This window comes from Melopsittacus undulatus, chromosome Z (assembly GCF_012275295.1).
Source record: "Melopsittacus undulatus isolate bMelUnd1 chromosome Z, bMelUnd1.mat.Z, whole genome shotgun sequence".
NCBI lineage: Eukaryota > Metazoa > Chordata > Aves > Psittaciformes > Psittaculidae > Melopsittacus > Melopsittacus undulatus.
Window position 1 is genome coordinate 80,823,999 of NC_047557.1, and position 27,206 is coordinate 80,851,204.

At 47.6% G+C, this 27,206-nt stretch overlaps 2 protein-coding genes across 5 annotated transcripts; one reads left to right on the forward strand and one right to left on the reverse strand.

Moving 5' to 3' along the window:
* Positions 1–236: 236 nt before the first annotated feature.
* Positions 237–20,960, reverse strand: FBXO10 (F-box protein 10). The gene is given in 19 exon segments (XM_034073108.1): positions 237–402; positions 1,220–1,268; positions 1,864–1,937; positions 1,939–2,035; positions 3,838–4,143; positions 4,432–4,701; positions 5,222–5,332; positions 5,335–5,373; positions 5,949–6,019; positions 9,636–9,772; positions 10,319–10,404; positions 11,609–11,679; positions 12,646–13,088; positions 13,176–13,511; positions 18,606–18,721; positions 18,724–18,780; positions 18,783–18,895; positions 18,897–19,168; positions 19,599–20,960. Coding segments are annotated over 19 exon segments (2,934 nt in total). The 5' UTR covers positions 19,719–20,960.
* Positions 20,252–26,532, forward strand: SLC25A51 (solute carrier family 25 member 51). Of its 4 annotated transcripts, XM_031051908.1 has the most exons (5): positions 20,252–20,434; positions 20,753–20,932; positions 21,021–21,093; positions 21,351–21,400; positions 23,945–26,532. In XM_031051908.1, the coding sequence occupies exons 3-5, from the start codon at positions 21,078–21,080 to the stop codon at positions 24,857–24,859; spliced, it is 981 nt and encodes a 326-aa protein (XP_030907768.1). In that variant the 5' UTR covers positions 20,252–20,434; positions 20,753–20,932; positions 21,021–21,077; the 3' UTR covers positions 24,860–26,532. The 4 variants fall into 4 exon arrangements, with proteins under 4 accessions (XP_030907768.1, XP_030907771.1, XP_030907769.1 ...); XM_031051911.2 differs by lacking the exon at positions 21,021–21,093 and having other exon boundaries at positions 20,255–20,434; XM_031051909.2 differs by lacking the exon at positions 21,351–21,400 and having other exon boundaries at positions 20,256–20,434; positions 20,753–21,093.
* Positions 26,533–27,206: the final 674 nt, after the last annotated feature.

Genomic DNA, 27,206 nt, shown 5'->3' on the forward strand with positions numbered 1-27,206 from the left:
CTCACTTGCAAATTACCCTAGCAGCAATCTCTGTGGACAAAGAGGAAGACATTAGTGACTGTTTTCCCAGCTATCTTTTTTTTTATGTAATGAGGTGCCAATGAAGTTGCAAAATCCTTCATGAAAAGGGAGTACATCCCAATGAGGGTCCTCATCCCTGAGCTGCGAGAGCTTCCCAGGAGCAGCTCTGGAGAAAAGATAGATGGAGAGACCAGAGAATAAACCTCCCTCCCTGGTCAAAGAGTGGTGTAGAAGATGCTCCCGTGATTGTGGCAGCCCCCATCTACTCTGGTGGTTATGCTGGAAACCCTCTGACCTCCAGTCACCGTGCAGGACCCCAGCACACCTCCTCCAATGTGAGGGCATGCTGGAGGATTGATCAGCATACACTCCATATTAAACCTGGGAAAAGGAGAGACACCCCATATGGACATGAGCAGGTAAGTCCTTACAGAGCATCCTTAGAAACACTCCCTTGAGGTTTACTCTTCAAGGAGAGAAGAGGCAGAGCAGTGCTGGCAGGTGCACAATGACTCACCACACAACGTCTGTTCCAATACCCAAGTGGGACAGAGGTGATTGGAGAATTGACACAGAACATCTTGCTATACTGCACAATCTACTTTCTTTGATTTCACCTCTAAGTGACTGCGAGTTCTGATGGATGAGACAAGAGCATGCAGAACGAAAGTCAATGCTGGGACCTCCCAATAATTGCTTAAATAATAAATAATCGCTTAAAGGAGGCCAGATTTAAAAGCCTAATAGAGGAATCACAGGGATAAGGGCACCGAGAGTCCCTAGTAGAGTCTAAGCTGAGAGTCCTCACTAGTACACTCGACTTTCATGCTATGGGATTCTAGAGGACCAGATGAGAGCATCATCAACCTCAGAGACCACATGTCCTAACATCCCCCCAAATAGCACAAGTCTTCCAACTTGCCTGTGTCCTCTCCCACACCCAATACCAAGATTCATGACCCAAAAAGATTCAAGGTCAAATTTCTAATTATAAAGAACAATCCACTAAATACCCAGCCCTTGTATGGATGATGGGGCTCCAATTTTCCCTCCGCATGCATCTGCTTCAGAGTTCTGGCCTAGGCTGATCGGTTTTGAGCGGAACTCATAATGATGAGAGTCACTGAGATCTGAGTGACAGCCAGCAACTAAGGAAAGCTTTTCAATACCTGTTAGGGGTCTGCAGCTACAGACGTACCTCTGAAGACCACCATGAATTCTCTCTACTGGCACAAAGACAAAGGTAGCTAAACCATGCCAAGGAAAAACAAGCACTCCAAGATTCATTTTCCCATTTGCCATTCACATTGCTCTGGTAGCAAAAGCCTGGAGATGGAATCTGGTGCCAAATACCACTCTTCTCCTCATTAGCACAAAAGCACAATATGGATGGGGAGAGGCCCTGGCCTTCCCTTCTTCTCTGATTCTCACAATCCAGGCTACAAACACCCCAGGGCTGCCTGTGCTGCAGGGACAGTAGTACAGCCTGCAAACATAGCAGCCAGGCTTCAAAGGTAGCACTGCACAGGAGAATGAGCTGGCCAGGTCAGAGGGCAGACATGCCTATACTCAGAGACATTGTGAAGACACATGCTGGCCTGCCAAGGAATAATCCAAGCTCCTCTAAAGGGGTTTTAGAGGTATCCTCTGAGGAACCTTCTGGCTCTGCTTGATCTGCAGTCCTCACCTACAGTGGTCACGCACATGAGGCTGGTGAGATGGGTCAGCTGGTATGGGAAACTACAAAGAAGAGCTACAAAGCAGAGCTCTCCAGTGCTTGCCTAACAGGAAAGTTGTGAGTGCAAGCTTACAGCTGCACTCCATGGTACCAGGGGCCTCAGCTTTTCTTGAAGGCGAGAAGCATGTTGTTTTGGATGATGCAATCCTCTGCATTTTATATTGGCCACAAAATGGATTTTCCCTTGGAAAGTGATGTTTTCCTGCACCATGACTCTGGCTTCATTGAAGACAGCAATCCCATAGCTCCAAAAGGATTGGATCCTGTTCTTGGTCACTTGCAAAATAAGCCTTAGACATGATGGCCCAAGCAGAAGGTCATTGTTCATATGGCATTTTGATCAACACAAAACCAAATCCCAAAGCTCTACCACAGGCTTACCAGCACTCCCTGGCAGACTGGGAGCATGACATGGGTTCAAACTGGACAAGTGATAGCCATGCACACAAAAGCTTTCCCAAGGCCTTCCACACATTATAGGTGGCCCCAGCTGGCAGCTCAGTAGCTGGCAGTACTAGATGCTGCAAGCATCCCCCCAGCTGGTACACAACACCCTATTGAAAGACAAGCACAGACGTTGCTGAACGTAAACCTGCTGCTGCTCCTTGCCCTTTAGATTTGAAACAGCTGTACTTAGAGGCTGTCACTTCTTTGTATATGAAAAGAAAGTACTTAGGAGTCTCTTCTTCCCCAAGAACCACTGTGCCATAATCTGTGTCCTGGGTTTAGCAGTAGCAGTCAATTTTTCTCCTTCTTAGTAGCTGGTGCAGCACTGTGTTTTGACTTTCAGCGTGGGAACAGAGCTGATAACACCGATGTTTTTAGTTGTTGCTAAGTAATGTTTACTCTGACCAAGGATTTTGTGAGTCTCATGCTCTGCCAGGGAGGAGGGGAGGTCAGGAGGAAGCAGAGACAGGACACCTGACCCAAGCTAGCCAAAGAGGTATTCCATACCACAGCACGTCATGCCTGGGGAGGTAACTGGGGTTACCTGGAAGGGTTCGCTCTCTTCTGGGTCGAACTCGTTTCGCTGGGTGGTATTGTGTTCTCTTCCCTTCTTATTTCCCTTATCATTATTATTACTGGTGGTAGCAGTAGTGGTTTTGTGTTATACCTTAGTTACTGGGCTGTTCTTATCCCAACCCGTGGGAGTTACATTCTTTCGATTCTCCTCCCCATCCCTCCGGGAGCGGGAAAGGTGTAGGGGAAGGAAAGAAAGAGGGCAAGAGAGAGACTGTGTGGTTGGGTTTAAACCAGAACAGTCTGGAAGATCAGTCCTTTCTCCTCCCTGTAGCTACAGCTGCTGCAGTGCTCCTTGCCAAGCACTCTCACCAACCCAGCACCACAGACCATCCCACTTGCTCTCAGGCTGTTTGGCTCTGCCTGTGGGCAGATGAGAAATGACAGCACCATGACATTGCTAGTATTTCAAGAAGGACCTGTTGCCTGTATGAACCCTGCAACATAAATGCTGCCTGTATGCTCCAGGAGACCAGACAGCCAGGACAGTGAAAATTGCAGTGGGTTTTAGTTTCTAGTCCAGAAGACAATGTTTTTCTACAGGCATTGTTTTCAGAAAGAGTCTGCAGTCCCTGAAGGACTCATGCAGAGCATTTGTCTTGGCAGAGATTTCTGTACACTCATTTTAGGGGTCCTTCATGATGAGTTAAATTGCATTTGTCTATCATTTTGGTGCACAATGGCTTCATCTCAACAAAGAACAGAATGGAGGCAGCCTTGAGCCAGGTACTAACCTTGGGAACTGGCTAGATGCTGAAACACTGCATCTAACTTTCAAAAATTCTAGTTCAGGTGCCAGTTACCCCAGTTCTTCAGCACAGCTCACACAACCTGCCAATTCAATGGGATCACAGAGTAATAGAATGGTTCAGATTGGGAAGGACATTAAGATCATCAAGTTCCAACCCCCTGTCATGGGCAGGGACACCTCATGCTAGACCGTTTTGCCCAAGGCTAAGGCCGGCCTGGCCTTGGACACTGCCAGGGATGGAATGTTCACTTTGCTCCCAGCTGCAGGGACACATGTCAGTGCCCCATCAGCAATCTACAGGATGTACCTTCATATCTGCTGCCTTGGGCAGCTGAGGACCACACTGGTCCAGTGATGTCATTCTCTGTGATGATGCCCTCTCCCCTGGAGACAATGCTGTGGCTGCAGTTCTTGTAGATGTCATTTCTATGTATCTCCACCTGGCACTCAGGCTCCACCAACATGCCTCCCCAGCTGTTACAGGAAATGCTGTTGCTGGCAACACATGTCAGCTGGCTGCTCTGCATCGCCACCACCTTGCCATCATGGTTGGCATGAATGACACTGGCAATGACATTGTGTACTTTGCTGCTCTTAACATGCAAGCCAGCAGCTGTCAACAAAAAGACCTATTGGTCAAGAGCTTGCAGCCTCAGTCATGATGGCCACAAATGTATTTCTATGTGTAAAAGATACTTAGTTTCTTCTCTCACAATCTGACTTTCAGACTGGGAAAACAACCCACCCATACTCAGGTCCCACCACACTCAGGTCCTTCTGGTCCAGTGGCTGCTTAGATAGGCCCTGGGAGACTCCACTGCTGGTGGGCCAGGACAACACACTGTTCTGCACACTATCCCTTCTTCTGGAGCCCAGGAAAAGAGGTAGGCCTTGGGCTCACCTCCATTGTAGTTGATGCTGTTCAACTCCACCAGTGCCACACTGATGTGACGGTGGACAGCTGGATACTCCTCACTCTCAGGGTCGTTCTCCCCTCCAGCACCTTCCCTTTCCCCCTGTAAACTCTCATAGCGCCCCTGACCAGGGGGATAGTAACCAGCATCCTTGTGGCAGAACACCACCACCCCGTAGATGCTGTTGTGGCAGATCTGGTGGCTGATGAGGTGTGGGAGGCTGAAGGACATCATCCACACGCCACAGCCCTTGCTGTCTACAGTGCAGGGTGGCATGGCCCATCAATTTAGCAGTGCTTGGAGACCATCAGCCCTGCCTCAAAGCAGTTGGTAGTCCACATGTAATGCAGGTAGGATGGAGGCGAACTCCTCTTTGAGCACACATGAAGGCTAATCCTACACATAAGGGGCTCACAGAGATCCTTCAGCCCAGATTTGGTCCCACTGGGCTGACTCAAGTCTGTGGGCCTTTTATTCCCCACCTCTGCCCTCTTCTGGCACTGTCCATGCTATGACCTCAGCTCAAGTCCCCTGGTTCAAGTCCTGCAACCTAGAGGTAAATTCCTACTGCCTTGGGGCTCTGTGGGATGGCCAGGCACAGTCCTGTCCACTATCTCCACACACGGGGAAAATAAAATGTGAACGCTTTTTACAGAGCCTCCTGTGCATCCACTGCCAACCCCTTCCTGGGCTCCTACCACAGATCTGGGGTGTGCCAGTGGTAGAGCACAGCCCAGCAAGGCAAGAATCATCCTCCACCCGGGCTTGTTTCCCTACCGTAAATGGTGTTCCCTTCAATGAGGCCCTTTCCATGCTTTCCCATCACCACGCTGTCCAACCAGCTGTAAGAGATGAAGTTGTTCTTGAGGACTGGGTCACCCCAAAACAGATATCTGCTCCACCCCACTGGTTCTTGTAGATGACATTCCCTAGGGCAAGGCAGGGAGGACGAGGTGACTGCATGGGCCTCCTGCCCATGGAAGAGCAGACACCTCGCTAACTGAGACCTGGCCTCACTGGAAAACTCCCATTGCCTGCACCAGAGCCCAACCCTGGGGAGCTTCCTTAGCAATGCTCTCCCACACAGGCCACCAGTCATTAGCAGTTCCAGTAATCATCACCTCCCTATCGTCTGAGATGTAGAGCACAGTGGAAGACCACTCAGAGGTGTCAGGACAATGGGAAAGCATCACTGACAGTTTTATAAACTGGATAGCATGGGGGGGGGGGGGGGGCAAAAAAGCAGTCTACATGTTAGACTGCTCTAGAGCACAGTTACATGTCCCAGCTGGGCCAGAAACAAAGGGAACAATAATTTGGAGGACACACTGCAGAAAGACATGTTCCCCCCATAAACAATAAAAATGCCAACTAGAAAATGCAAAATAGGGGTTTATTTAACCAAAAGTCACCCAGGAACCACAACAAGGTAAATTTTGCAGTTGAACAGAGAATTAAAGACAGAAACAAACTGAACGTAACAAAACTATTTTCATTCCCATACCTGTGATCTGGCCTCACCTGTTACTATTCACTACTATTCCAGCAGCCAGTCTCTGGAAAATGCGGTTCCCACTGAGGGAGGAAGAGAAGAAAGTTGCCAGCAGCCATGTTGCCTGCTCAAGGTTTGGACTGATGCTAGCACAGCAGGTTTTTGCAGAGGCACCAGTCCCCCAGGCTGGCTACTTGTCACAGCCTGTTGCCCATGCCTAGCAGGAGAGCTGGGCATGGGGCAGCTGTACAGTGAAGTGCAGGGAGAGGGAAGCACAGTGGGAAAGGAAGGTACATGCAAAGCAGAGCAGAGCTACAGTCAGCTGAACCACTTTCAAGGAGGCAAAAGCACAAAGAAGCACAGGGAAGCACACATCTGTAAGAGTATTCAAATGGCAGGAGATGCTCATGAATATCCAAACAGCCACCATATTAGATCACTAGTCTGTCCAGCCAGGGTCCTCTCTTCAGGAGTGGCCAGCCACAGCTGCAGCCACAGGGAAACTACTGACAAGGAGAAAGAAGTGCTGCCTCCTGCAGCCTGGCTTCTCCACCCCACTGGTTACCTGCACTCACAGTTATCCCCACTCCCAAGCTGGACTTTCCTTTTCCTCAGAATTAAACTCATTCCCCTGCAAACCACGCTCATGTTCAGCTCCCCCAGCACCACACAACACCCCACAGGGAGGCAGGCTACCCACTGCAAGCTGCTGCAGCCTCCCCACCCCAGAGGTGCTGAGGATCAGAGGGGCTGCAGGCTCCTGTGCCCCATAGAAAAGCACAGGAGATGCAGCATGTAGCAGTTGAAGCCCACCTTGGTTGATGCCACAGAAGAATCTGGGCTTTAGCCTCCTTCAACCATCCTCCTCACGCCAGGGACGAGGTGAGAGGCTTTATAAGCCACAGGACTGCTGCTCTGAGAGGAGCTCCAAAACCAGCATGCAGATGGCGACCATGGTTGATGGTGGAAAACGTTACACACAGTAGCAGGAGCAGGTGCAGTGCTGCATTGGAAACAATAGCCTGCAGAGCACATGTGGGCCCTGTTGCGCATGAGTAGAGATGTCACCTGCTGTCCCCTGGGCTTCCACCTGCCTCCTGTCTGAAGGAACAAAGCCCAAGGGCCCCAACCCCATCACCAACTCCTCCTCCCCTGTGTGACCCTGAATCTCTGGCTTGCTGTTGAGATCCAAAGGAGAAGGGCAACCAGGCTGATCATGAAATAAAACCACCAACTGAGCACAGTGCCTGCCACAGACTGTCTCGGCATCCACTCAGGAGCACACACCAGAGATGGCTCCTCTCCAACCAGGCTGTGAAGTGAGTGGAGGAGCTTCTGCAGTAGTGATCCAGGGTGGGAAAGCAGTGCATGTGGCATGTAATCACAAGCAATGCACAATCACTGTTGCTGGCTGGGGGTGTAGGGCTGGGTGCCACACTTCAAGCTGCTCTTCTGCTGCAAGGGTACGTGCAGGCAGTGCAGGGGCCATCCATCTTGTCTGGACAGATAGCTGTGTCCTTGATGTCCTTGGTTGCCCCAGCATGGCTGAACCTCCTCTCACTGCTGCCTGCTCGGGCCAGTGGCTATGGCTGCCTGCTCAGGCAAGGCCTGGCAGCTGAGGAAAGCCCCTACCACCCTGCCAGAGCAGCACAGGCTACCAGCAGTGCTCAAGGAATTGAAAGCTGCTTGTGGGCTGCAGGGCCTGGTGTGACATGTATGCTGACCTCTAGAAAGAAGGGCCAGGCAGGAAGAATACATAATGTGCTCATACTGGACATCCACACTTTTACCAGCAGCTGCAAGGATGTGAACAAAAAGAAGCTGTGAAACCATCCTAGAAGCAATCCTCCAGGAACACAAGGCAGAGGCTCTCAGCTGTGGGGCAGTGTCCTCCAGTGCTGCTTTCACCAGCTTAGGGGAGCAGGCAGTAGCTTCACACCACCAAGCACCTCCATACTTGGCACCTCCCAGCCTCAACCTCAGCAGAGCAGGGGATCAGTCTCACCTAAAGGTGTTGCAGAGGGTTCTTCTGACTGGAAAATATACATCCCAAGGCACCTGTATCATGCTTAAAAATGGTACTTGGCACCCAAATAGCTGGCACACTTCTCAAAAGGACACCTCCCTGCTTTCTTCACAGAGCCCCTTGCAACATCTCATCTAAACTTGTCTCCCAGCCAGGCAGCTGTGTGCAGTGCACAGGACAGAGCTGGGTTTGGAGCGCTCATGAATGAGCAAAATATTGTTCTGCTTCCAGGTGTGGAAAAGGCATCCAGCAAATTACATGCTCCTACCATAAATATCCCCCTTCTGCCAGCCCTGTTTGCCTGCAGATGTATACACCAACCTGTTGGCGAGACCTGTTCATGCCAATAACTCCTGTTGAGCCCCACGCTCAACACAGTCTGTGGCACTGGTCGGACAGCATGTGTGCATGTAGCCTTGGCCAGGGCTGGAGCCTGCCTCAAGCCAGCACAGAGCAGCACTCATGAGAGGAGCTTGAGGGCTCCTCCAAGCAGGCAACTGGTCAAGAGAAAAAAAGGCATCTTCACACTGAGCTTGCTCTCTGCCTTCTCCCCATCATCTCCAAGGTGCCAGCAGGCATGGAAGGTCATATGTATCAGTTGCAAGGTGCAAGATGTGGTTGCAAACAGTGTTGTAAGAAGGTACTAAGGGAAGGATATCTAGTGAATCTCTCATCCCCCAAGATACTTCCTCTGCACTGCTGGGCTCTGCTATTACAATACACCTTCTCTCAGAAAGCAATACCTCTTTGAGAGAGCACTTGCACAACCCCTTGTTGGAAAGCCCAGCCCTAATACCTGTGTTTTCAGGGCTGATACTTCTGCTACAGACCTCTCCAGGTCTCAACCTAGACTAAGTGCCTCAGTAACCCGTACTTAAGTGTCCGTACAGGTAGTCTGTCTAAACCTCACCAGCCCCCCATGCAGGTCACAGACCTCCAAGAGATCATTTTCATTAGATCCGCAAGACTCAAGGCTGAAGCACTGTTATTTGTCCACACTTCCAGCATGAACACTCACATCTTAGCTATGGGGCTGATCCAGGGCAACCATTTTCTTCCCTTTGCACCTCATCCTGCTCTACAGTACCATGAGTCACCATATGCCTGTTCCTTATCACTCACAGGCACAGTGAGAGGTGGAGGGGGTGGCAGTACAGATGAGATGCCCCTCACATCTGCAACCAAAAGCATGCTCCAGCTGCCATCACATTTTATGGGCTCATTGCTACCAGTTGATACCACTGAGTAAAGCGGATGGCATCGACCTGAATAAAGCCTGACAGAAACCAGCACTAACATCTAAATCAAATGGTATTAAACACATACAAGTCACTAGTGTTAGATGTTTAAAGCTGAAAGGTGAATTGGAGTAACAATGACTAGAGGGTCGAGGTCCTTTCCCCTTTTCCTGCAAAAGGCACCATGACATGTGAGTTGTTTATCTTGAACACAGCTTGAGTACTCCTCAGATCTGGGGGGAAACCTGAGGACTGGCACTTGGCAAAGACCTGGGTGCAGCAAGCAGAGAGAGGCAAGACAAAGAAAGGCACTAGCACACCATGGTCCTGTTTCTGCTCTATGGTGGGGATTGAAAAAAATAGAAGCGTGCAGAGTGGGAGGAATAATTCATAACAAACAAAAGAGGAGAGAGAGGTCAGTGCTAAGTAACATACCGTGCAGCAGGGTTTCCATTATACTGAATATAAATGCCAGCTTCTTTATTTCCATAGATCTGATTGCTATGGATAATGCCTTTTTTGTTGCCAACAATGACAATGCCTGAGCAAAGGCCGCTGTGTATCTTATTGCACTACAGTTTCATTTTTGCACATGTAGAGTGAATAAAAGCAAGAGGGAGTAAGGCCACTTACAAAACTGAGCAAGCGAGACAGCAACCACAGAGAAAAGCAACAGCTCCCAACCCTGCTGGGGAAAAGGGCAGAAGGGTAATTAATCCAGCTGCCAAGAAATCACTCTGAAATGGTCAATGCATGCTTAAATTTTGCCTTTCTTTGGGTTTCTAGTACATGATGCCACATTTCTCATCATGCCAGCAGCCTCTTCTTCCTCCAGCAGCTCCTGCTGCCATCTCCAAGGGCTGTCCTGGATCTGGTGATGCTTCATTCACCACAGACCATCTGACAATGGGCAGGGCCTGTGGGGCTGCAAGTCCAACACCTCCCATGTCCAAGAGGACAAAATCCTTACTGGCACCCCACAGAAGCTGGAGGCTGGAGTCCAAGCAGAGTGCTCAGTGTTAACAGTGTGGTGTCTTTTCTCAAGCTGCCAAACAGTGCTTTGCACAGCATGTATGATCACTGTTAGCAGCCACATGGCTGCTTCTCTCCAGCATCGCCATGAGAACAGGAGAGGAGTCCTCTGGGACACTCTGAGCAGTCCCAGCCCAGTATCTTGCACAGAGGCACAGTAGGAAGCACCAAACTAGGAAAAGCAAGAAACAGCAGCTCAGAGCTGCAATTGAGCCAGATGAAGTTCTGTGGCTAATCTGCCACCTCCTTACAGCCCATCTTCACAGGGCTGCCTGGCTCTGTCTCCTCTAGAGAGCTCACATATAGAGCTTGATGTAGCCACAGGGTCACTCAGATAGTAGCTTGTATCTATGTCTTTGCCTTTCCCTGCATAGCAAGGTCCCAGTTCCTTCAAGGATGACTACAGATACAGCATTCAGTATGGTCACCCACTGCATAGCTGCAATACTACCAACTCAGAGGAAGAGGCATGCTGCTGGAGAGCAGTGGCTGGAGAGCAGGTAGAGGATCTCAGGTGTCTGCTCAGCTGAGATCCTCCATCAACTCCTAGGGCAGACAACATGACTCCCAGTGTGGGAAAAACAATTTACAGTACAATGCTCATTTACTACTTTGCTTGCACAAGTTCACTTATTACACAAGGGTATTTTTTCAATAAGGGAACATGCCCCTACCCTCCCCTCTATTTGCAGCAATTTTAAGAGACAGGGTAACCAGTTCTCCTGATAGCTTCCAGAGAGGGCCCACACTGTCCCTAGTCTGTCTTTTATTTGAAATGTACCTATAGAATCCCTTCCTATTACCTTTCACATCCCTAGCCAAGTAACAACCTTGTTTCTGCTAAGCAAAGAAGTAGCTATATATTTACATAACAGCAATCTTCAGTATTTTCCAGCCAAACAAAATCATGTCTTAAATCCATGTCTTATGAGTGCTAAGAAATACTCTACAAATTGCATTTCCATAACCCACTTCAATGAGCAACACAGATCAGAAGGTAATTAAATTATATTTCCTTTTATCTGCACACTCCAGAATGGTGCTTCACTCAATCTCTCAGCTAAATGTTGCTTGACAGCTGCCTGTCTCCATCAGTCATGCTTGGCTGTCTGGGGAGGGACCTACAAGAGGCAAGAAACGCAGGCACCTGCTCAAGCTGGGTCCCACACACCAAACCCTGGCCCAGGATTGCCCTGCACTGGAGGGTCCTGGCTGTGCAAGGACATCGAGTCCTTGCCAGCTCCACCATGCTCTTACTTTGTGTATTACCTTGCTCCCGTCTCACATCCATGCACTTCACTGCTCCCACTGCCTGGTGCTCTGACACCCACTTCTCAACAACAGCTGGTCTAATTCCTTGCTGAGCAAATTCTCACTGAGAGCAGCAGCTGGGCTGGCCTCATCTTCCTCCCATTTGTCACCAGTTAAAACCAGGCTGCTGAGCAAACTGGAAGCAAACAAAAGAGAACAACAGAAGAGAGGCCAAAATGCTGGATCTGCATTTTTTGCCAGTCTAACTCCTATGAAAACAGCCCCATAGCAGCTCAGAGCAGCTAAAGGGCTAAATTCATCCTCCACTCCCTCTTGCTACTACTCTGTCCATAGGTCAGCCTTCAGGATGGCACCTTTGGTACAGGTATTCCTTGGAAATAAAGGAGGGGTCTTCCACTGGCAAGAAACAAGGTTTTCTACACAGGAACAGTGATCTTGGGTGGGGACTGCAGATGAGGAGCTAGCAGAAATCATAGCAGTGCCCTTTCCCAGTCAGATGGAAAAACATCCCCCACCTTCCCTTGCACAAAACTTTTCTTTGCAGCCTTTAAAAGCAATAGACTGAAAAGTGGGCCCAGATCCAGAGCTGCCCTGACCAAGCAGTGGGGATGGTCTTGCTCTGAGCAGGTGGCTAGAGATAATCCTCCAGAGCCTCCCTCACACTGGGCCATTTTTATCACCCTAGTCCTTGTCTCCTGTCTGAAGAGGAACACGGGCACAGAGGTGAACTTTGGGCAAGCACTGTGCTGAGAGAAAGCCTCAGTTCAGCCTCCAGCACATGTCCTGAGCCAAAATCCCTGCTTATATTCCTGTGGCAGGCACCCTCCCCTGAAGGTCTCCTGAAGCAGCCAGGTCTGGCCATGGCAATGGTCAAGACCAGAGGCTGATACCACAGTCCTGCAGTCCCTGCATTTGTGGTATGTGCTGTGCAGCACTTTTATAGGATGAGAGTTTAATTTACAGGTAGAGCAGGCCTGACTACATGACCCCAGCATGCCACCGAGTTAACATCTCCAATTGCAGTTACTGCATGAAGAAAGCAGGTGGCTGCAAGTGACCTGCCTTTCATTTGGGCTGGTTAACAGAGGCAATGCATAGGAAAAGAGACAGTGGAGCAGGAAGGAGAGGGAAGAGGGCTCGCAGCAGTCTTCACAGCACCTTACTGTTCTGTATGCAGCATGCTGCGTAGGTAAGATCCCTGAAGATGCTTCCTTCCAGTTTTGCTCACCCTTGTGAATAGATGAGTAGTCCTCCCTTCCCATCCCTGAAAAGGCACTGTCAGATGATGCAGCCTTGCAGAGAGTTGGCCAAAGACTTGGCCTCCTTGTCCTGCTGCAGCTCCTGCTTTAGAGACTTGGGTTTAAGGTCCCTCTGAAGGGTGTGCAGTCTGTTGCTTTGAAGCCTGCTGTCCATAATATTAGCAATTATGTCACTCAGACTGCAAGCTTGATAGGGCAGTCTGTAGGCAGCCTGAGCATCCTCTGCATTGTCGCTGTTCAAGTCACTGTCACTAGAGTTTGAGTTGAGGGCTGGGGATTCCTCCTCCTTTGCTGCCTGCAAGTTGTCTCTGAATCCAATGCCTTCCTGAGCTGAGCCGAGCAGGGCTTGAGCACCCACAGCAGAGAGGAAGTTGCTTTGTCCTTACCCTTTGAGGATTTCACATGTTCTCACTGGCCCCAGCAGTGATTCCCCCAGAGCCGTCCTGCTTGGCCAAAGGGCAGCCAGCTGGGTCAGGCTCCCATATGAACACTGCATGGGATTGGCCAGCATGGCCAGATGCTTGCAGGCCCAGTTACAGTCAAAGCTTGGGCAGCCCTCCACAGTTACAGAGGTATTCTCACTTCTGGTGAACTTACAGCTCTCCAGGATGCAGAGGGCCATGCTGTGGAGGTAGATGCTGGACTGATTGAAGGTGCAGAACTTCACCTGGCATGTCCCTAGTGCATGGATCTGCAGCTGCCCACTTTCAAATTTGCAACTGTCTAACTGGACATAGCCTGAGCTTGTCTGGAGAGTAAGTACAAAGTGAGTTTATTGTACAAAGTGAGTTTATTGCACAAAGCAGGAAAAAGTGGTCCTGGACATACCATTAAGTCCTTCCACAGCAAACAAGCTCAAGCTCACAATATGCATTCAGGTGTCTCAAAAACAAGTTCACACAGGCATAGATGCAGTGCTGCAAGCAACTTGTTAGCAAGTATCTTGCAACAAGTGATATCTACTGACTTTCTTCCCTGCTGGCAACATTTCCTTCAGAGGTAAGACACAGCTTTGCAGTTGTCATGGTTTATCACTTCAATGTTTAAGTGGTTTAAGCCACTTAATGTGGTTAAACACTTGCTCAGAGAGGCCCAGCAGTCACAAAAAGGAGCAGACAGGGCCTGATGTGCCAAGATTATTAAACCTTATCAACACTCTCTTCACAGTAGAGTTTGCAACTTCAGGGATGTGTATTGGCCATTGGGCATTGTTAATGGACTCACGGGTTTACTGGGTGAATCAGAAGTTGAGACGACATCAAACATTACGTGAGTGACCTGGAAAGCTACAATTCTTCCCTGAGCCATTAGCATAATTGGTGAAGGATGCTGCACCCACAATATATCAAGCGCAAAGCAAAGGATGTAAAAATTTGTGCCATACTGTTGCACAGGCATTATGTTGTGACACTCCAGTGGCAGAGACACCATCAATTCCTTGTTCCCTCACTGTGGTTAACCATATGACTTGCTGGTGCTTGCAGAACTGTGAGCCATCCCTACCATGGCCTTTCTGCTTTATTAAGCAATACATATAGCAATTTATGGATGCTGGCATACCACCAGGATGATCGTGCATGGCCAAATATCTCTGCTTATCTACTGAAAAGGCCAACTGTAATGCCAAGGGACAGACGACCCAGGTCAGAAAAGCTGAGTAGTGTGCTTGGAATTTCACAGTGCTCTTAATATGACAAGAATCTCTTAAATCATTATTTTCTCTTCCTTGATTGGTGCACCACATTAAAAGCAGACTGAAAATAGCTTGTGACAAGTGACCTGGGGCAATTTTACAGATATCCAGAGTCTGCAGCCAACATACAGTCCCATACATCTGGTTTCAGCCTTGAGCACCCTCAGAAGCGGTCCTACTGCAGAAAGGTTTTGAAATGCACTTATTTGTACCCAAAGACAGTAACACAGAAATCCCTTCAGACCACTAGCCTGCTCTAGACTTAATCATACCTTCCCTTTTTCTAAATGAAAAGTTCTAATAAACAGAGATAAAATAATAGAATCATAGAATAGTTAGGATTGGAAAGGACCTCAAGATCATCTAGTTCCAACCCCCCTGCCATGGGCAGGGACACCTCACACTAAACCATATCACCCAAGGCTTCATCCAACCTGGTCTTGAACACTGCCAGGGATGGAGCATTCACTGTCTCCCTGGGCAACCCATTCCAGTACATCACCACCCTCACAGTAAAGAATTTCTTCCTTAGATCCAGTCTAAACCTCTGCTGTTTAAGTTTTAATCCATTGCCCCTTGTCCTATCACTACAGTTCCTAATGAACAGTCCCTCATCAGCATCTCTGTAGGCCCCCTTCAGATACTGGAAGGCTGCTATGAGGACTCCACGCAGCCTTCTCTTCTCCAGGCTGAACAGACCCAACTTTCTCAGCCTGTCTTCATACGGGCGGTATAGTCCCCTGATCATCCTCGTGGCCCTCCCCTGGACTTGTTCCAACAGTTCCATGTCCTTTTTATGCTGAGGACACCAGAACTGCACACAGTACTCCAAGTGAGGTCTCACGAGAGCAGAGTAGAGGGGCAGGATCACCTCCTTCGACCTGCTGGTCACGTTCCTTTTGATGCAGCCCAGAATACAGTTGGCTTTCTGGGCTGTAAGCACACACTGCTGGCTCACGTTCATTTTCTCATTGACCAACACCCCCAAGTCCTTCTCTGCAGGGCTGCCCTGAATTTCCTTTTTGCCCAACCTGTAGCTGTGCCTGGGATTAAGCTTCTGAGAGGCTGCTTGTGAAAACCTTTCTGAAACTGCAAATTGCAGGGTTCTTATGACTGCCAGTAAGATTGCTGTAAGTTTGCTTTTTATAATTTGTTTTTCATTGATGGCTTGGGGGGGGGGGAGAATGCTCTCATTTCACCAACAGCAGCTGCACTTGGATACCAAAGCAACAGTCTGAAAGGCAAAATGTAACCACACTGACCAGCCAAATGCAGGAGATATTACTGAGCAAGACACCACGTCTGCTTTAGCAACACAGCACGTGGCCACAGAAAAACAGGGACTGTTGCAGCAGACTTGCAACTCAGTTTTCCCACCATGTGCCAGTGCATTATCTTTCTCCTGAGGACTTTCAAACTGATTAAGTTAGATATGATAGCATGACCAACAAGTTGAAGGAAGTGATCCTGCCCCTCTACTCTGCTCTCGTGAGACCTCACTTGAGTATTGTGTACAGCTCTGGTGTCCTAAACATAGAAAGGACATGGAGCTGTTGGAACAAGTCCAGAGGAGGGCCACAAGGATGATCAGGGGACTGGAGCACCTCCTGTATAAAGACAGAATCACAGAATCCCAAGGGTTGGAAGGGACCTCGAAAGATCATCTAGTCCAATCCCCCAGGCTGAGAAAGTTGGGGCTGTTCAGCCTGCAGAAGAGAAGGCTGCATGGAGACCTCAGAGCAGCCTTCCAGTATCTGAAGGGGGCCTACAGGGATGCTTGGAGGGACTCTTCGCTAGGGACTGTAGAGATAGGACAAGAAGTAATGGGTTAAAACTTAAACAGGGGAAGTTTAGATTGGATATAAGGAGGAAGTTCTTTACTGTAAGGGTGGTGAGGCACTGGAATGGGTTGCCCAGGGAAGTTGTGAATGCTCCATCCCTGACAGTGTTCAAGACCAGGTTGGATGAAGCCTTGGGTGATATGGTTTAGTGTGAGGTGTCCCAGCCCATGGCAGAGGGATTGGAACTAGATGATCCTAAGGTCCTTTCCAACCCTAACTATTCTATGATTCTATGATATTATATGTGACATCATAAAATTGTGAAAAGGAAAGTGTACATTATAGCTGATGATGGGTTGACTTATCACAAGGAAAGTCTTGGTTTTAGAGGCACAGCCCACGGGTGCAGCATTCATGCTGGGCGTATCCCACTCTAGACCAATCAGCAACTGTCTAGGGGGACCAAAGCTTTGTCAGGGTGGACTACGGCAAGAGGGCTAAGCCCACAGTACTGTGTTCTGGCTTAGGTATGCAGAAGACCCTGGATATCCCAACTGAGGGTTCCCAGCCCAGGCTGAGGCAGAGTGCACATCAACAGCACCAGGCTTTTGGGGCAGAGCGGCTTATGTGGTGCACACTGTAAGGACTGCCAGCTCCCAGGGTACTTCCTGTACACCCAGCTTCTTAGGTTGCTCACACCTCGCCACATGGGCAGTTGGAAAGGTGGCTGATGAAAAGGGGAAAATCACTGAAAAAAGGAAAATGCTCACCAGCCTGGGAACCAGAAATGTCCTTGAGAAGCACAGATGCATCTCTGAAGCACAGCTGGGTATTGAGAAACTAAAGACATCCTGAGATACCACCAACAGGTGAAACATACAAGGGACAGCAATGATAGCCTATCATCTGGAAAAGTGGAAACCCGTAAAAATAAAATCACTCTGAAAGAACAAAAACCATCGTTATTAGCTGCTGCAGGTGAAAAATTTAAATCAACAGCATTTACTTGTTGCTTAAAGTAGTGGTGTGCTACACTCCCTTAAAACAGATTCATTTGTTATCCAAAATCAAGCCTCTCTCTGAGAATGTCCCATCCTACATGTACTTTTCCTTTGCCCCCCTTTTTGGGGTTGATTCAGTTTGCTTTCCTGCCTCTGGGATGGCTGGGCTCCCTTCTAAATGGAGTAACAAGACACACCCACTCTGATCAATTGAACAGTGCTTTGGTTCAGATAGCAGAGACAAATAGCCATGACTGAAGTCAAACCTGCAGTGCAAACAGTGCCAGGCCAGACCTCCTCAGGGGATAAGAAGCTAGATGGGGTCTTATCAGGAGCTAACAGTGCCAGCCTGAGCTGGGAAAACTGCTAGAGCTAACAAAACAAAAACTGCTATAGCTGTGCACCTACACAAACACCAAAGAGCCGGGGTTGACAAGTCCATCACTTTGAGTCCACCAAGCTTTCCTCTAGCGTTGCACCGTGATGACCTCCCTGGAGCAGGGATGCCTCTCAAGATTACTCCTTCAGCCTGAAAGACTCCTTAATATGGCATCTGATATGAGGTAATATGATACAAGGTAATCTGGTATGAGGTATCATAATGAGGTAAGTATGTTCTATGCTAATGACATTTATAAATGCAGCTGTTGTGTACTTAAAAATACAGTAAGCAGTAGTGGTTGACCACCATCTAAATTATTGTTTAAATCAGTGTCAAATCATTGTCAAATCAATTTCATTACCATTTGATTATTGCTGAATCACAATTTTATTACCAATTATTATGCAATCACTGACTAATTACAATTTGATCACCATTCAACCACAAATAAACCCTCTAGTTTACACCACGCTGATGACCTCTCCTAATTCACAGCTGGTTTGATCCCTTCTGAAATCTGTCTAATTCTCCTGATAAGTGTATTATATTATCTATATAAGTAACCGATCATAAGTGTATCTGTTATTGTATTAGTGGTAAGTTTGCAGTAACTGTAATATTTACCTACTTGTTTGCTACTGTTATTGGCTGTTGCTATAATATTGTCGCTATTACTGATTGTTGCCATACTATTGATTGGTACTGTAGCATTGATCGCTGCTAGTAATCTGTAATAGCCTGATATTTTTATTTGCTTTATTACACAAAGGCATTTTTGTAGTGGCAATTTATGTGGCATTTGTGGCAATCTGTAATCAAGTGGAGACATTTCAAGGATAAAGCCCCTGAGCTCCTATGCGCTAGGGAGTCCAAGAACCCCTAGGTTTGCCCTCTGAACACCCAGGGAATTCAGGTGGCCTCAGGAATCCTCAGGAATTCTTTGGTGGCCTAGCCATCCCCACGACTCTGCCCTGCTGAGCCTCACCTTATAGAGCACCGAGAAGTGGGACAGCATGAAGACTACATTGCAGAAGTGAGCTATGTGACAGTGCTGGTCAATGCTTGCCAGCAGTGCCACATCCCCCAGTTTGTACAGCCCTCCACAAGCGCCTTCAGCAGCACCTCGCTCTGCTCCTCATGTGCACCAGGCAGTAGCACAAGTAGGGGCTGGCGGTGGCAAGGGCTGCCTGGAGCATGCTGAACTCAGCAGCTATGCTAACACAGAGCTGGCACCAGCTCTTCCTCCTCTGAAAGAGCGAGACGCAGCCGGAGGACATCCTGCATGGTTTTGGTTCAGGTTTTGGAGGCCAGGTAGTGCTGTTTGAAGGCCTCTATCCAGGACTGTGGCTCCACAGGCTGGTTACACCAGTTGGGGTATCTGTGCTCAAGGCAGCCCCAGGCAGAGCCGCCTCCTATTTTGTCCAGGCTCAGGATGAGCTCGTACCAGGCCCTGCAGACCAAGCTGCTGCAGTCCAGGTCAGGGAGGCATAGGCAGGCTAAGATGAGCTGCCACAGCTCCACTGGCAGGTTACCAACCTCCATCAGCACCTGCAAAGGACAGGACACAGAGTCAGTGGTGTGTCCAGAGAGCTCAAGGCAGGACCCCATGTTGATAGTGACATGCAAGTCCCCACTGAACATACCTCTCCAGGGACAGAACTGTACAGGAGCAGGCCCAGGGTAGCAGGCTGCCACACCTCAGGTAGACATGGGATCTGACCAAGTGGGGCTCAGCCCTCATCCTTTGGTGTGCTCCATCCACCATCACCCCGGCCCTCCCTTCCTCCCTCTCCTGCTAGCCCCACTCATGGGTCAGCAACACCCAAACAACCTGTTCTGAGGTCTCTGCTCCTTCAGGGTGTTTAAAACTTTGTTGTTTAACTCTAAGGTTCAAAGATGCACATAAACAAGCACATCCATCCTCCCCTAACAACGGATCTCCCACTGCAGCTTCCCCTGTCCCAGCCCCTGCCATCACCTCCCTGGAAGAGTCGTCTGCCAGCTCCCACGCAGTGACATGGCGTAAGACCCCGAGGCACCTCTGGTGAATGAAAAGCATGCCTAGGAGCACATGCTGCGCTACACAGAGCTGCTGCATGTTCGGCCAGGTCTTGCTGCTAGGAAGGCGCAATGCAGCATGCAGGACCTGCAGGGCTAACTAGCAGGCGTTCTCCCGACGAGCGCCTGCGGTCTTCTGAGGACCACCCCTCCGGGATGCAGTACCCGATCCTAAAACAGCTTCTCCACGACCTACAAACAGGGCCGCGGGGACCAACACAAAACCAGAGCAGCACTGGGAGCTGCGAAGTGGAGAAAGAATACACCAGGATACAAGCTCTGCAGCGCCTCCCTCCGCGGCTTTCCCCAGCTCTGTCCCTGAAAGCTCCGTGGCACCCGCAGAGGAGGAATGCCCCGTCCACAGCAACAGAGGTGCTCCCGCCCTGACGATTATGTCGCACGGGGCTGCCCAAGAGCGCTCGGCTGCCCGGGGCTCGCCTCTCCTCCGCGCCACCCCACCCATCACATCGGCTCCCGCAGCGCCAGAAGCCCGGCTCGCCACACGATGGGACCTGAGCTTGCGCAGGATGTACCGTCGCCTTATTGACTGGGTGCATCGGATCACGTGGAGCGGAGCCGGCACTACGTTTCCTCACCCTCTTCTCGTCGCCCTTTGCCACCGTCATCCCTTGCGTAGGGCAGTGCGGCTGCGGTACACCTACGCGCGTGCGCGCAGGGGAAGCAAGGGTCTTAGCCCGCCGGCAGAGACTCCCTTCCCCTCCCACCCCGCCGCTGCCGCCATGGCAACGGCCGCAGGTACGTCCTGAGGCATGTCCCGCCACCGGAGCCCCGAATCGGATCGGCTTGTTTCGGCGCGGCGGTCGCGCAAGCGCGTTGTGTCGGGGGCGGGCGAGAGTGCGTGGTTCCGTTGGGAGCGGGCTGCAGCCGCCGTCCCTCGCTCCGCCGGCCTGACCTTGAGCTGCCTCTCGGGGCCCAGAGCCTTCGGGAACGGGGCAACGCCTCAGGCCACAGCCCAGGAGAGCGCCGTGCTGCTGGCCACTCAACCGGAAGGCCGGGCGTGTTCTCTCGTGGCCTGCTCACTTGCGCCTCTGCTGCGCCTCTGCTTGCTTTTAGGTCGTCTGGCGCCGTGTCCCGGAGTAGCTGCGATCGCAACCAAACGTCCCCTGCACACCGGCGCCACTGCCGGGCGGCCCTGCCAGCTTCTTCGAGAGCATTGAAGGCTCTTAAGCGCCGTCAGCCGATTGAGTTTTGCCCTGGCACAGTGCCTCCGCGGAAGTCCACGCCACTAATGCAGTGAGTTTGGAAGCGTGGCTGGGGAGGGGCTCGGTGCTGCCGGCGGGCCGCTGAGCCCGAGGCAGTAATCTGGAGCTTGACATCGTAGTAGGTGATCGGCTGGAGGAACTAGTGGACGAATCCATCAGCCTTCTGTGCTGAATGCATGCCTTCAGGATTTGGTTAGTATTTTAGGGTGAACATTTCTCGCAATAGTGTAAGTTTGTAGAGTTACTCTGGTTTACTGATCAAACAAATGTTCAGGGTAGTCTTAAACAGTGACTTGTCCGGGAGGAGTTCCTAGGCAGCACATTCGTTCCATGGCAGTCAGGATGACAGAAAACACTGCAGTCTCCTGCAAGAATTGGAAATACAGAAACATAATGCAATACCAGATACCAAATGCCTTTTTCTTTATTTTTTCCCTTGTGTTTTTCAGACCTAGTGGGTCACCTGCCATCATTTTCAAGGCCATGGCCATTTAAGCAGGTAAAAGCTTTGAGACTAGGTGTATGTACCATATGATGTGCAGACCTTGGATTAAGGAACCTGATGGCAAAAAGAATCACATGTGCCCCCTTGCTCTGAGCACTCTGAATTTGACTGCTGCATTGAGGGGAATTTCTGCATATAAGTGGGATGTTGCAGCAGCTTCAGGTGTTCACCTATATAGGCAATTTTCTTCATTCAAAACTTTATTTGGGAACTGTTGGGTTTTTTTTAATATTAAATTGTAATAAAATGGCTGTTGTGCTGAAATATTTGTAGATGGTACAGGCCATATATAGCGTGCCTGAAAACAAGGGTTCTGTCATAAACACTTTTGGGAGGACTTGCTGTGCTTGGCTCTTGCAAGTTCCCGACTCAGAAGCGTGATGAGGATCCTGTAGTTCTCAACAGCTCCTTAGTGCACACATCCAGTACTTATGTCAAAAGGAGCATGTAGCTTCTGAAACTAAGTCTCCCTTTCTCTCTTAGTTTTGTTTTGTCTTTGTTGTTGTTTTTTTTTTTTGCGTCAGCTGTCACCCATGTAAATGGCTAGTTGTCAAAGGCCTTTTGAATCAACTTGTCTGTGGTGAGACTGTTCCACACTGTAAGTTAACATGACCCACTATCCCCTGTCTAAGGCTAGCATATCTTCAGATGTGGCTTTTTTAGTGTATACAAGTAGAATTACAGTAATCTGAATAATACTGTAAACCACTGCATATATAGTGATGTATAAGCTATATAATACACATCCTTGTCTCTTATGTTCCTTCTTATATTGACAGAAACACTTCATCTTTGTAAAAGATTAAAGTGGCATTTTCACTTGCTAGATCTTAAAGGATTAAATACCATGTAAGTGTAGGGGATAATCCAATCAAGGTAAATATGTGTTTTGTTTTAGGAAGAAATAGTGTACTTGGTCAGAATAATCTGTCAGGTTGCTTTGAGTAATCCAGTTTGTTTCTAGATAGCCTCTGCAACACTTCCTTCACATAACAGCCTGCATGGCTGCACCTTGAGAATCAGGTCCTTATGGCAGTTAAAAGTACTAGCTTCAAATACCATTTTGAAATCATGGGACTCTCATGCTGGTTGCTGGCAGGTAGTAGCTGAAGTTTGCAAGCCAGCACCTGCCTCACTTGATTGTTACCAACTTAGCTCAAACTGTGCTGTAATGAAAGGTAGGATTTGAAATCAGCTGCAAAAACAGATTTTTATAATTTTTGAACAGGTAATCCCATTTTAAGTGATGAACAAGTGTTGCCTGGTAATGATTATTTTAGTGCTTTTCTGCTTTATTTGGTAGAACTGGCTCTGGTTTTGTGTCCTTCAGGACCTCAGATTGAGCCAAGCTCAAGGTTCTAAACTTCTTGACAGAACATGAAAACAAAGTGTGGGTTCAGGAAATCTGTAGATAAGGCTGCAGGTTAATTAACTGGAATGCTCAGAAATTCTCAAAACTATTAGAATTTTTCTTGTTTAATTTAAACCTGTGATTACAGTTGTGTATTAGATTTGGAATAGAGTTAACTTTCTTCAGAGTAGCTGATACAGGGTATTTTGGATTTGTGATGAAAATAATGTTGGTAACACCAGGATGTTATAGCTGTTGCTGAGCAGTGATTGCACAGAGTCAGGAGCAATTTTGTTCCTCATGCTGCCTTGCCAGCAAGCACTCCGGGTGTGCACAAGAGTTTGGAGGGAATACAAAGTACGGCAGCTGACTCTCATTGATCAACGGGATGTTCCATACCATATAGTGTCATGCTCAGCAATAAATCGGGGGAGGGTGGTTGGAGCTGGGATGCTGCTCAGAGGCTGGCTTCTCTCTCTGTTGTTTTTTTTGGTTGTTTTTTTCTGGGGGGTGGGGAGGTGCCCCTTAAAAGATGCTTCTAAAATCTTTTTAATTATTAAACTTTTTAGCTCACTTTTACCTCCCCGATTCTTGGAGGGGGGAGAGTGAGCATGTGATGTTTAGTTGCTGGCTGGGTTAAACAACAACTAACAAATTGTTACTTAAATTACCTGATGGTTTCTGCCACAGAGAAAGGCAGAGTGGAATAACCAGAATTTGTAATACTACAGCATGTATTTTATTTATTTGTTTATTTATTCTTAGGCTCTCTTGTCCCCATCACCACCATTCTGGTGATGTATATTTTATTTGCGTGACAGTAGGCCTTTCACTGTTTGAATTATTTGGCACAGTGAATGGGGAAATCCAGTGTATAAGCTTCCTCTTGTTAACTGTGATGTAGCATTTGCAAAGTTCTTATCTCAATTTCCTTCCCAGTTTCCTTCTATTTCAATTTGAAAATGTATAGAAAGGTAAAACTGACACTTTTTCAGGTCTCTGAGACTTGAGTAGAAAACAGTACAACATCTGTCAAATCTAGTATTTGTCGCTTTTCTCCTTCATATTTTATGAGCTTTCCGCAGGTGTAAGATACTGGGTGCTGTTGATCAGCTAGTGTGGAAAGAAAAACCTGCAGGGTCACCTGCAGCTCTGCTCATGTTCTTTCTTTACGTTTTTTGATGTAGGTAAGGAGAATTGAGATGAACTATAATAAGGAAAACAGTATGATGGATTCAGAAGGTTCTGCCCCAAAGAAGGCAAAGGAGTATCTAAGCACTGATGTAACGGCTACCTCTGGAAAACATTATCTTTGTGGCTGCTGTGCAGCCTTCACAAATATAGCAATCACTTTTCCCATCCAGAAGGTCCTCTTTCGACAGCAGTTGTATGGTTTGAAAACAAAGGATGCAGTACATCAGCTGCAGAAGGACGGGATTCGAAATCTCTATCGTGGTATCCTTCCTCCCTTAATGCAGAAAACAACAACACTGGCTTTAATGTTTGGCTTGTATGAAGATGTCTCATCCCTGCTCCATAGCCACACGAATGCTCCTGAGCTAGTCACTTGCAGCATGGCAGCAGTGCTTGCGGGGACCACGGAAGCTGTTCTTACACCTTTTGAGCGAGTTCAGACTTTGCTTCAGGACTACAAACACCACGATAAATTTACAAACACTTACCAGGCTTTCAAGGCACTGAAAGTCTATGGGGTGAGAGAGTATTATCGGGGACTGGTGCCTATTCTGCTCCGAAATGGACCGAGTAATGTACTCTTCTTTGGCTTACGGGGACCTATTAAACAGTGTCTGCCTGAAGCAACTTCTTACAGTACTCATTTGGTCAATGACTTTATCTGTGGAGGGCTGTTGGGTGCCATGCTTGGATTCTTGTTTTTCCCAGTGAATGTTGTAAAAACTCGCATGCAAGCTCAGATTGGTGGTGAATTTCAGTCCTTCTCAAAAGTTTTTGTGAAGATCTGGCTGGAACGAGATAGAAAACTCATCCACCTTTTCCGAGGAGCCCATCTGAATTACCATCGTTCTCTCCTGTCCTGGGGCATAATCAATGCAACCTATGAATTCTTGCTAAAGCTGTCATGAAAACCACTATCTTCCTTCAGCTCCTCTGTTCATGTGGTTATTGGGACATACGATGTCACTTAATCCCAGGAAACAGTGCCTGCATAGTATGAAAGGTAATTAGTCTTGGCCTTCAGTATTTTACGGAGTGAATGGTGATGCATCTAACCCTTGGTGCAACCAAGGTGAACTTTTAAAATTATTTATTTGCTGGCAGGTGAGTTTTCCCATAATGGAGCTACTAGACAAATAAAAAATTTAGAACAAAAGACATTTAAAAATACTTTTATTAGTCCAGCAGCTTGTTCTATATCACTCCCAAAATTTTGTAACATTCTGATGGAATGTGCTCCATTGTCCACACTGTAGATCATAAAAATCAAGGATTGGCTGATGGAAATTGATTCTTTTGCCTGATAAACATAAAAATCTCAATTTAAGAACTGTATTTAATAATGGTTTAGAGTCCTAAGTACTTCCTACTATTTAAAGCTAAAAGGACAGATCCAAATGGGGATAACTGAAGTTTAGAACTTCAAACTTAAACTAAGCCTACGTAAACTGCTTTTTGCCAGCTGTTTTGATGCTTGGCTTTAAGATGAATATTTCATTCAGCAGTATAAGGGTGGTTACCAAATGTTTTAATTTCAGTGTAAACTGACTCCAGAGTGGAATCTGTGTATATGTACATGTGTGCCTTCATCTGAAAAGGGAAAAGTGGAAGGAATGAAATGGCAAATCAGCTAAAGCTTTAAAGTGTCCTTCCTTGTTAAAAAACCTTCAAATTGTAAACATGGAGTTTGTTCTTTTTGTGGTTGGTTGGTTTTTGGTTTTTGGGGATTTTTTTTATTGCTGCTTTTTCTGTTACTTGCAGCTATGGGGCTAGAAAGAAGATGGCCCTTTCTGTAATGCTCATATGAGTTCAGCTTCCTGCAGCAGAGAAAGTAGTTCACAAACTTTGTACTGAGTTATCTTGTCTCTTGCAAACTTTTGTTTCATTTGAATTGTGGAATAATAGATCACAAGAAGGTACTTTAATCTGAAGTTTGGTGTTCTGCCTACTTGATACATACTCTTGATGGTTCTGTAAGGCAGAATTGTATAGCAGCATTGACAAGATGAGGTTCCTGGGTATTACTGACTTAAGTGGAGGTCTTTAAGTGTAGCAGAGATAACAGCCAAAGATTACTTTAGAAGCAACTATGTAGGAGAGATACAGTGTTCGGAGATGTGTTTAAGTCTTCTATAGGTGACTATTAAAAAGACAGAAATAGGAAAAATTACGTGTCTTACAGACTTAGGAGTTGAGAGATAAGACTTGAGGCCTTAAAGAAAGGGACAGAAGAGCAAGCATGACCATAAAACAGAGGGTCTCAACAAAAAGCGTTTGATTTTCGTGGGGGACTTTGTTTTATGAAACTCTATATGTAAAAAAATACTCTGAATGATGGGGGGCAGGAAAGCTTTTAGAAACTGGTCTGAATTGGTCTTTTCGTAAGTTTTGAATGGCTATTACTTTCTAAAATGTGACTTTTCCATTTGCTAAACTGTCCCAAAACATTGATTCTAATCAGTGTGTTATAATATAGTCCCTAGCTTGAGAGTCAGAAATGCCCAGTGAGCATCCTGTATCTGAATGTTGTGATCATCTGTATTTAAATAAAATGTTTACTGAATGTTTGTTACTGGCAGAATCTGTGTACTGGTTTTTTTTTAATCATTCCTCAGTGGAATAAAAAAATTGCATCCTGTTTCTCTGTGAAAAATGATACATACTTATGTGATTTTTCTAAGAGAAATCTGAAGTGTCTAGAGTAAAATAGTAACATAAGCCTGCCCCTAATTGGTGATTGACAGCGAAAGTGTGGTCCTGATCTGTTGCTGTCACTGCTTATGTTGCATGGTTAGATTGCATGCACTGCAAATCTGTCATGATGTGTTCAAGTACCACCCTTACAGCCACTGACAGTTTTACAGCACACTCTAAGGAACTGTATGCTTAAGGTACACATGTTTTATGTGTAAGGGGACAGATTCTCAAAATCAGTGAAGAGAGGGATCCAGTGAGTTTTGGCAAACAAGTTACTGCTTACAAAAGTTACAGAGTTTACAAGACAGGATGTGTAATTACTCTTCAAGAGAGCAGAGAAGGAGCTGCAGTGCTTCAACTGTTTAGTATTAGTATTTATGTCCCTTTGCCATGGGACAGCACAGGAGGGGGATCCTCAGTGTTTTGCTGCCATGTCTCATCACTATGTTGGTATTAACCCAAGACATTGCCTGAACAGCTAGAGGGGCCAGGCCTCATTTGCTGCCGTCTCTGAAAACATATAGCTCATGTTTTGATCAGCCTCTAAAGGAGAATTTT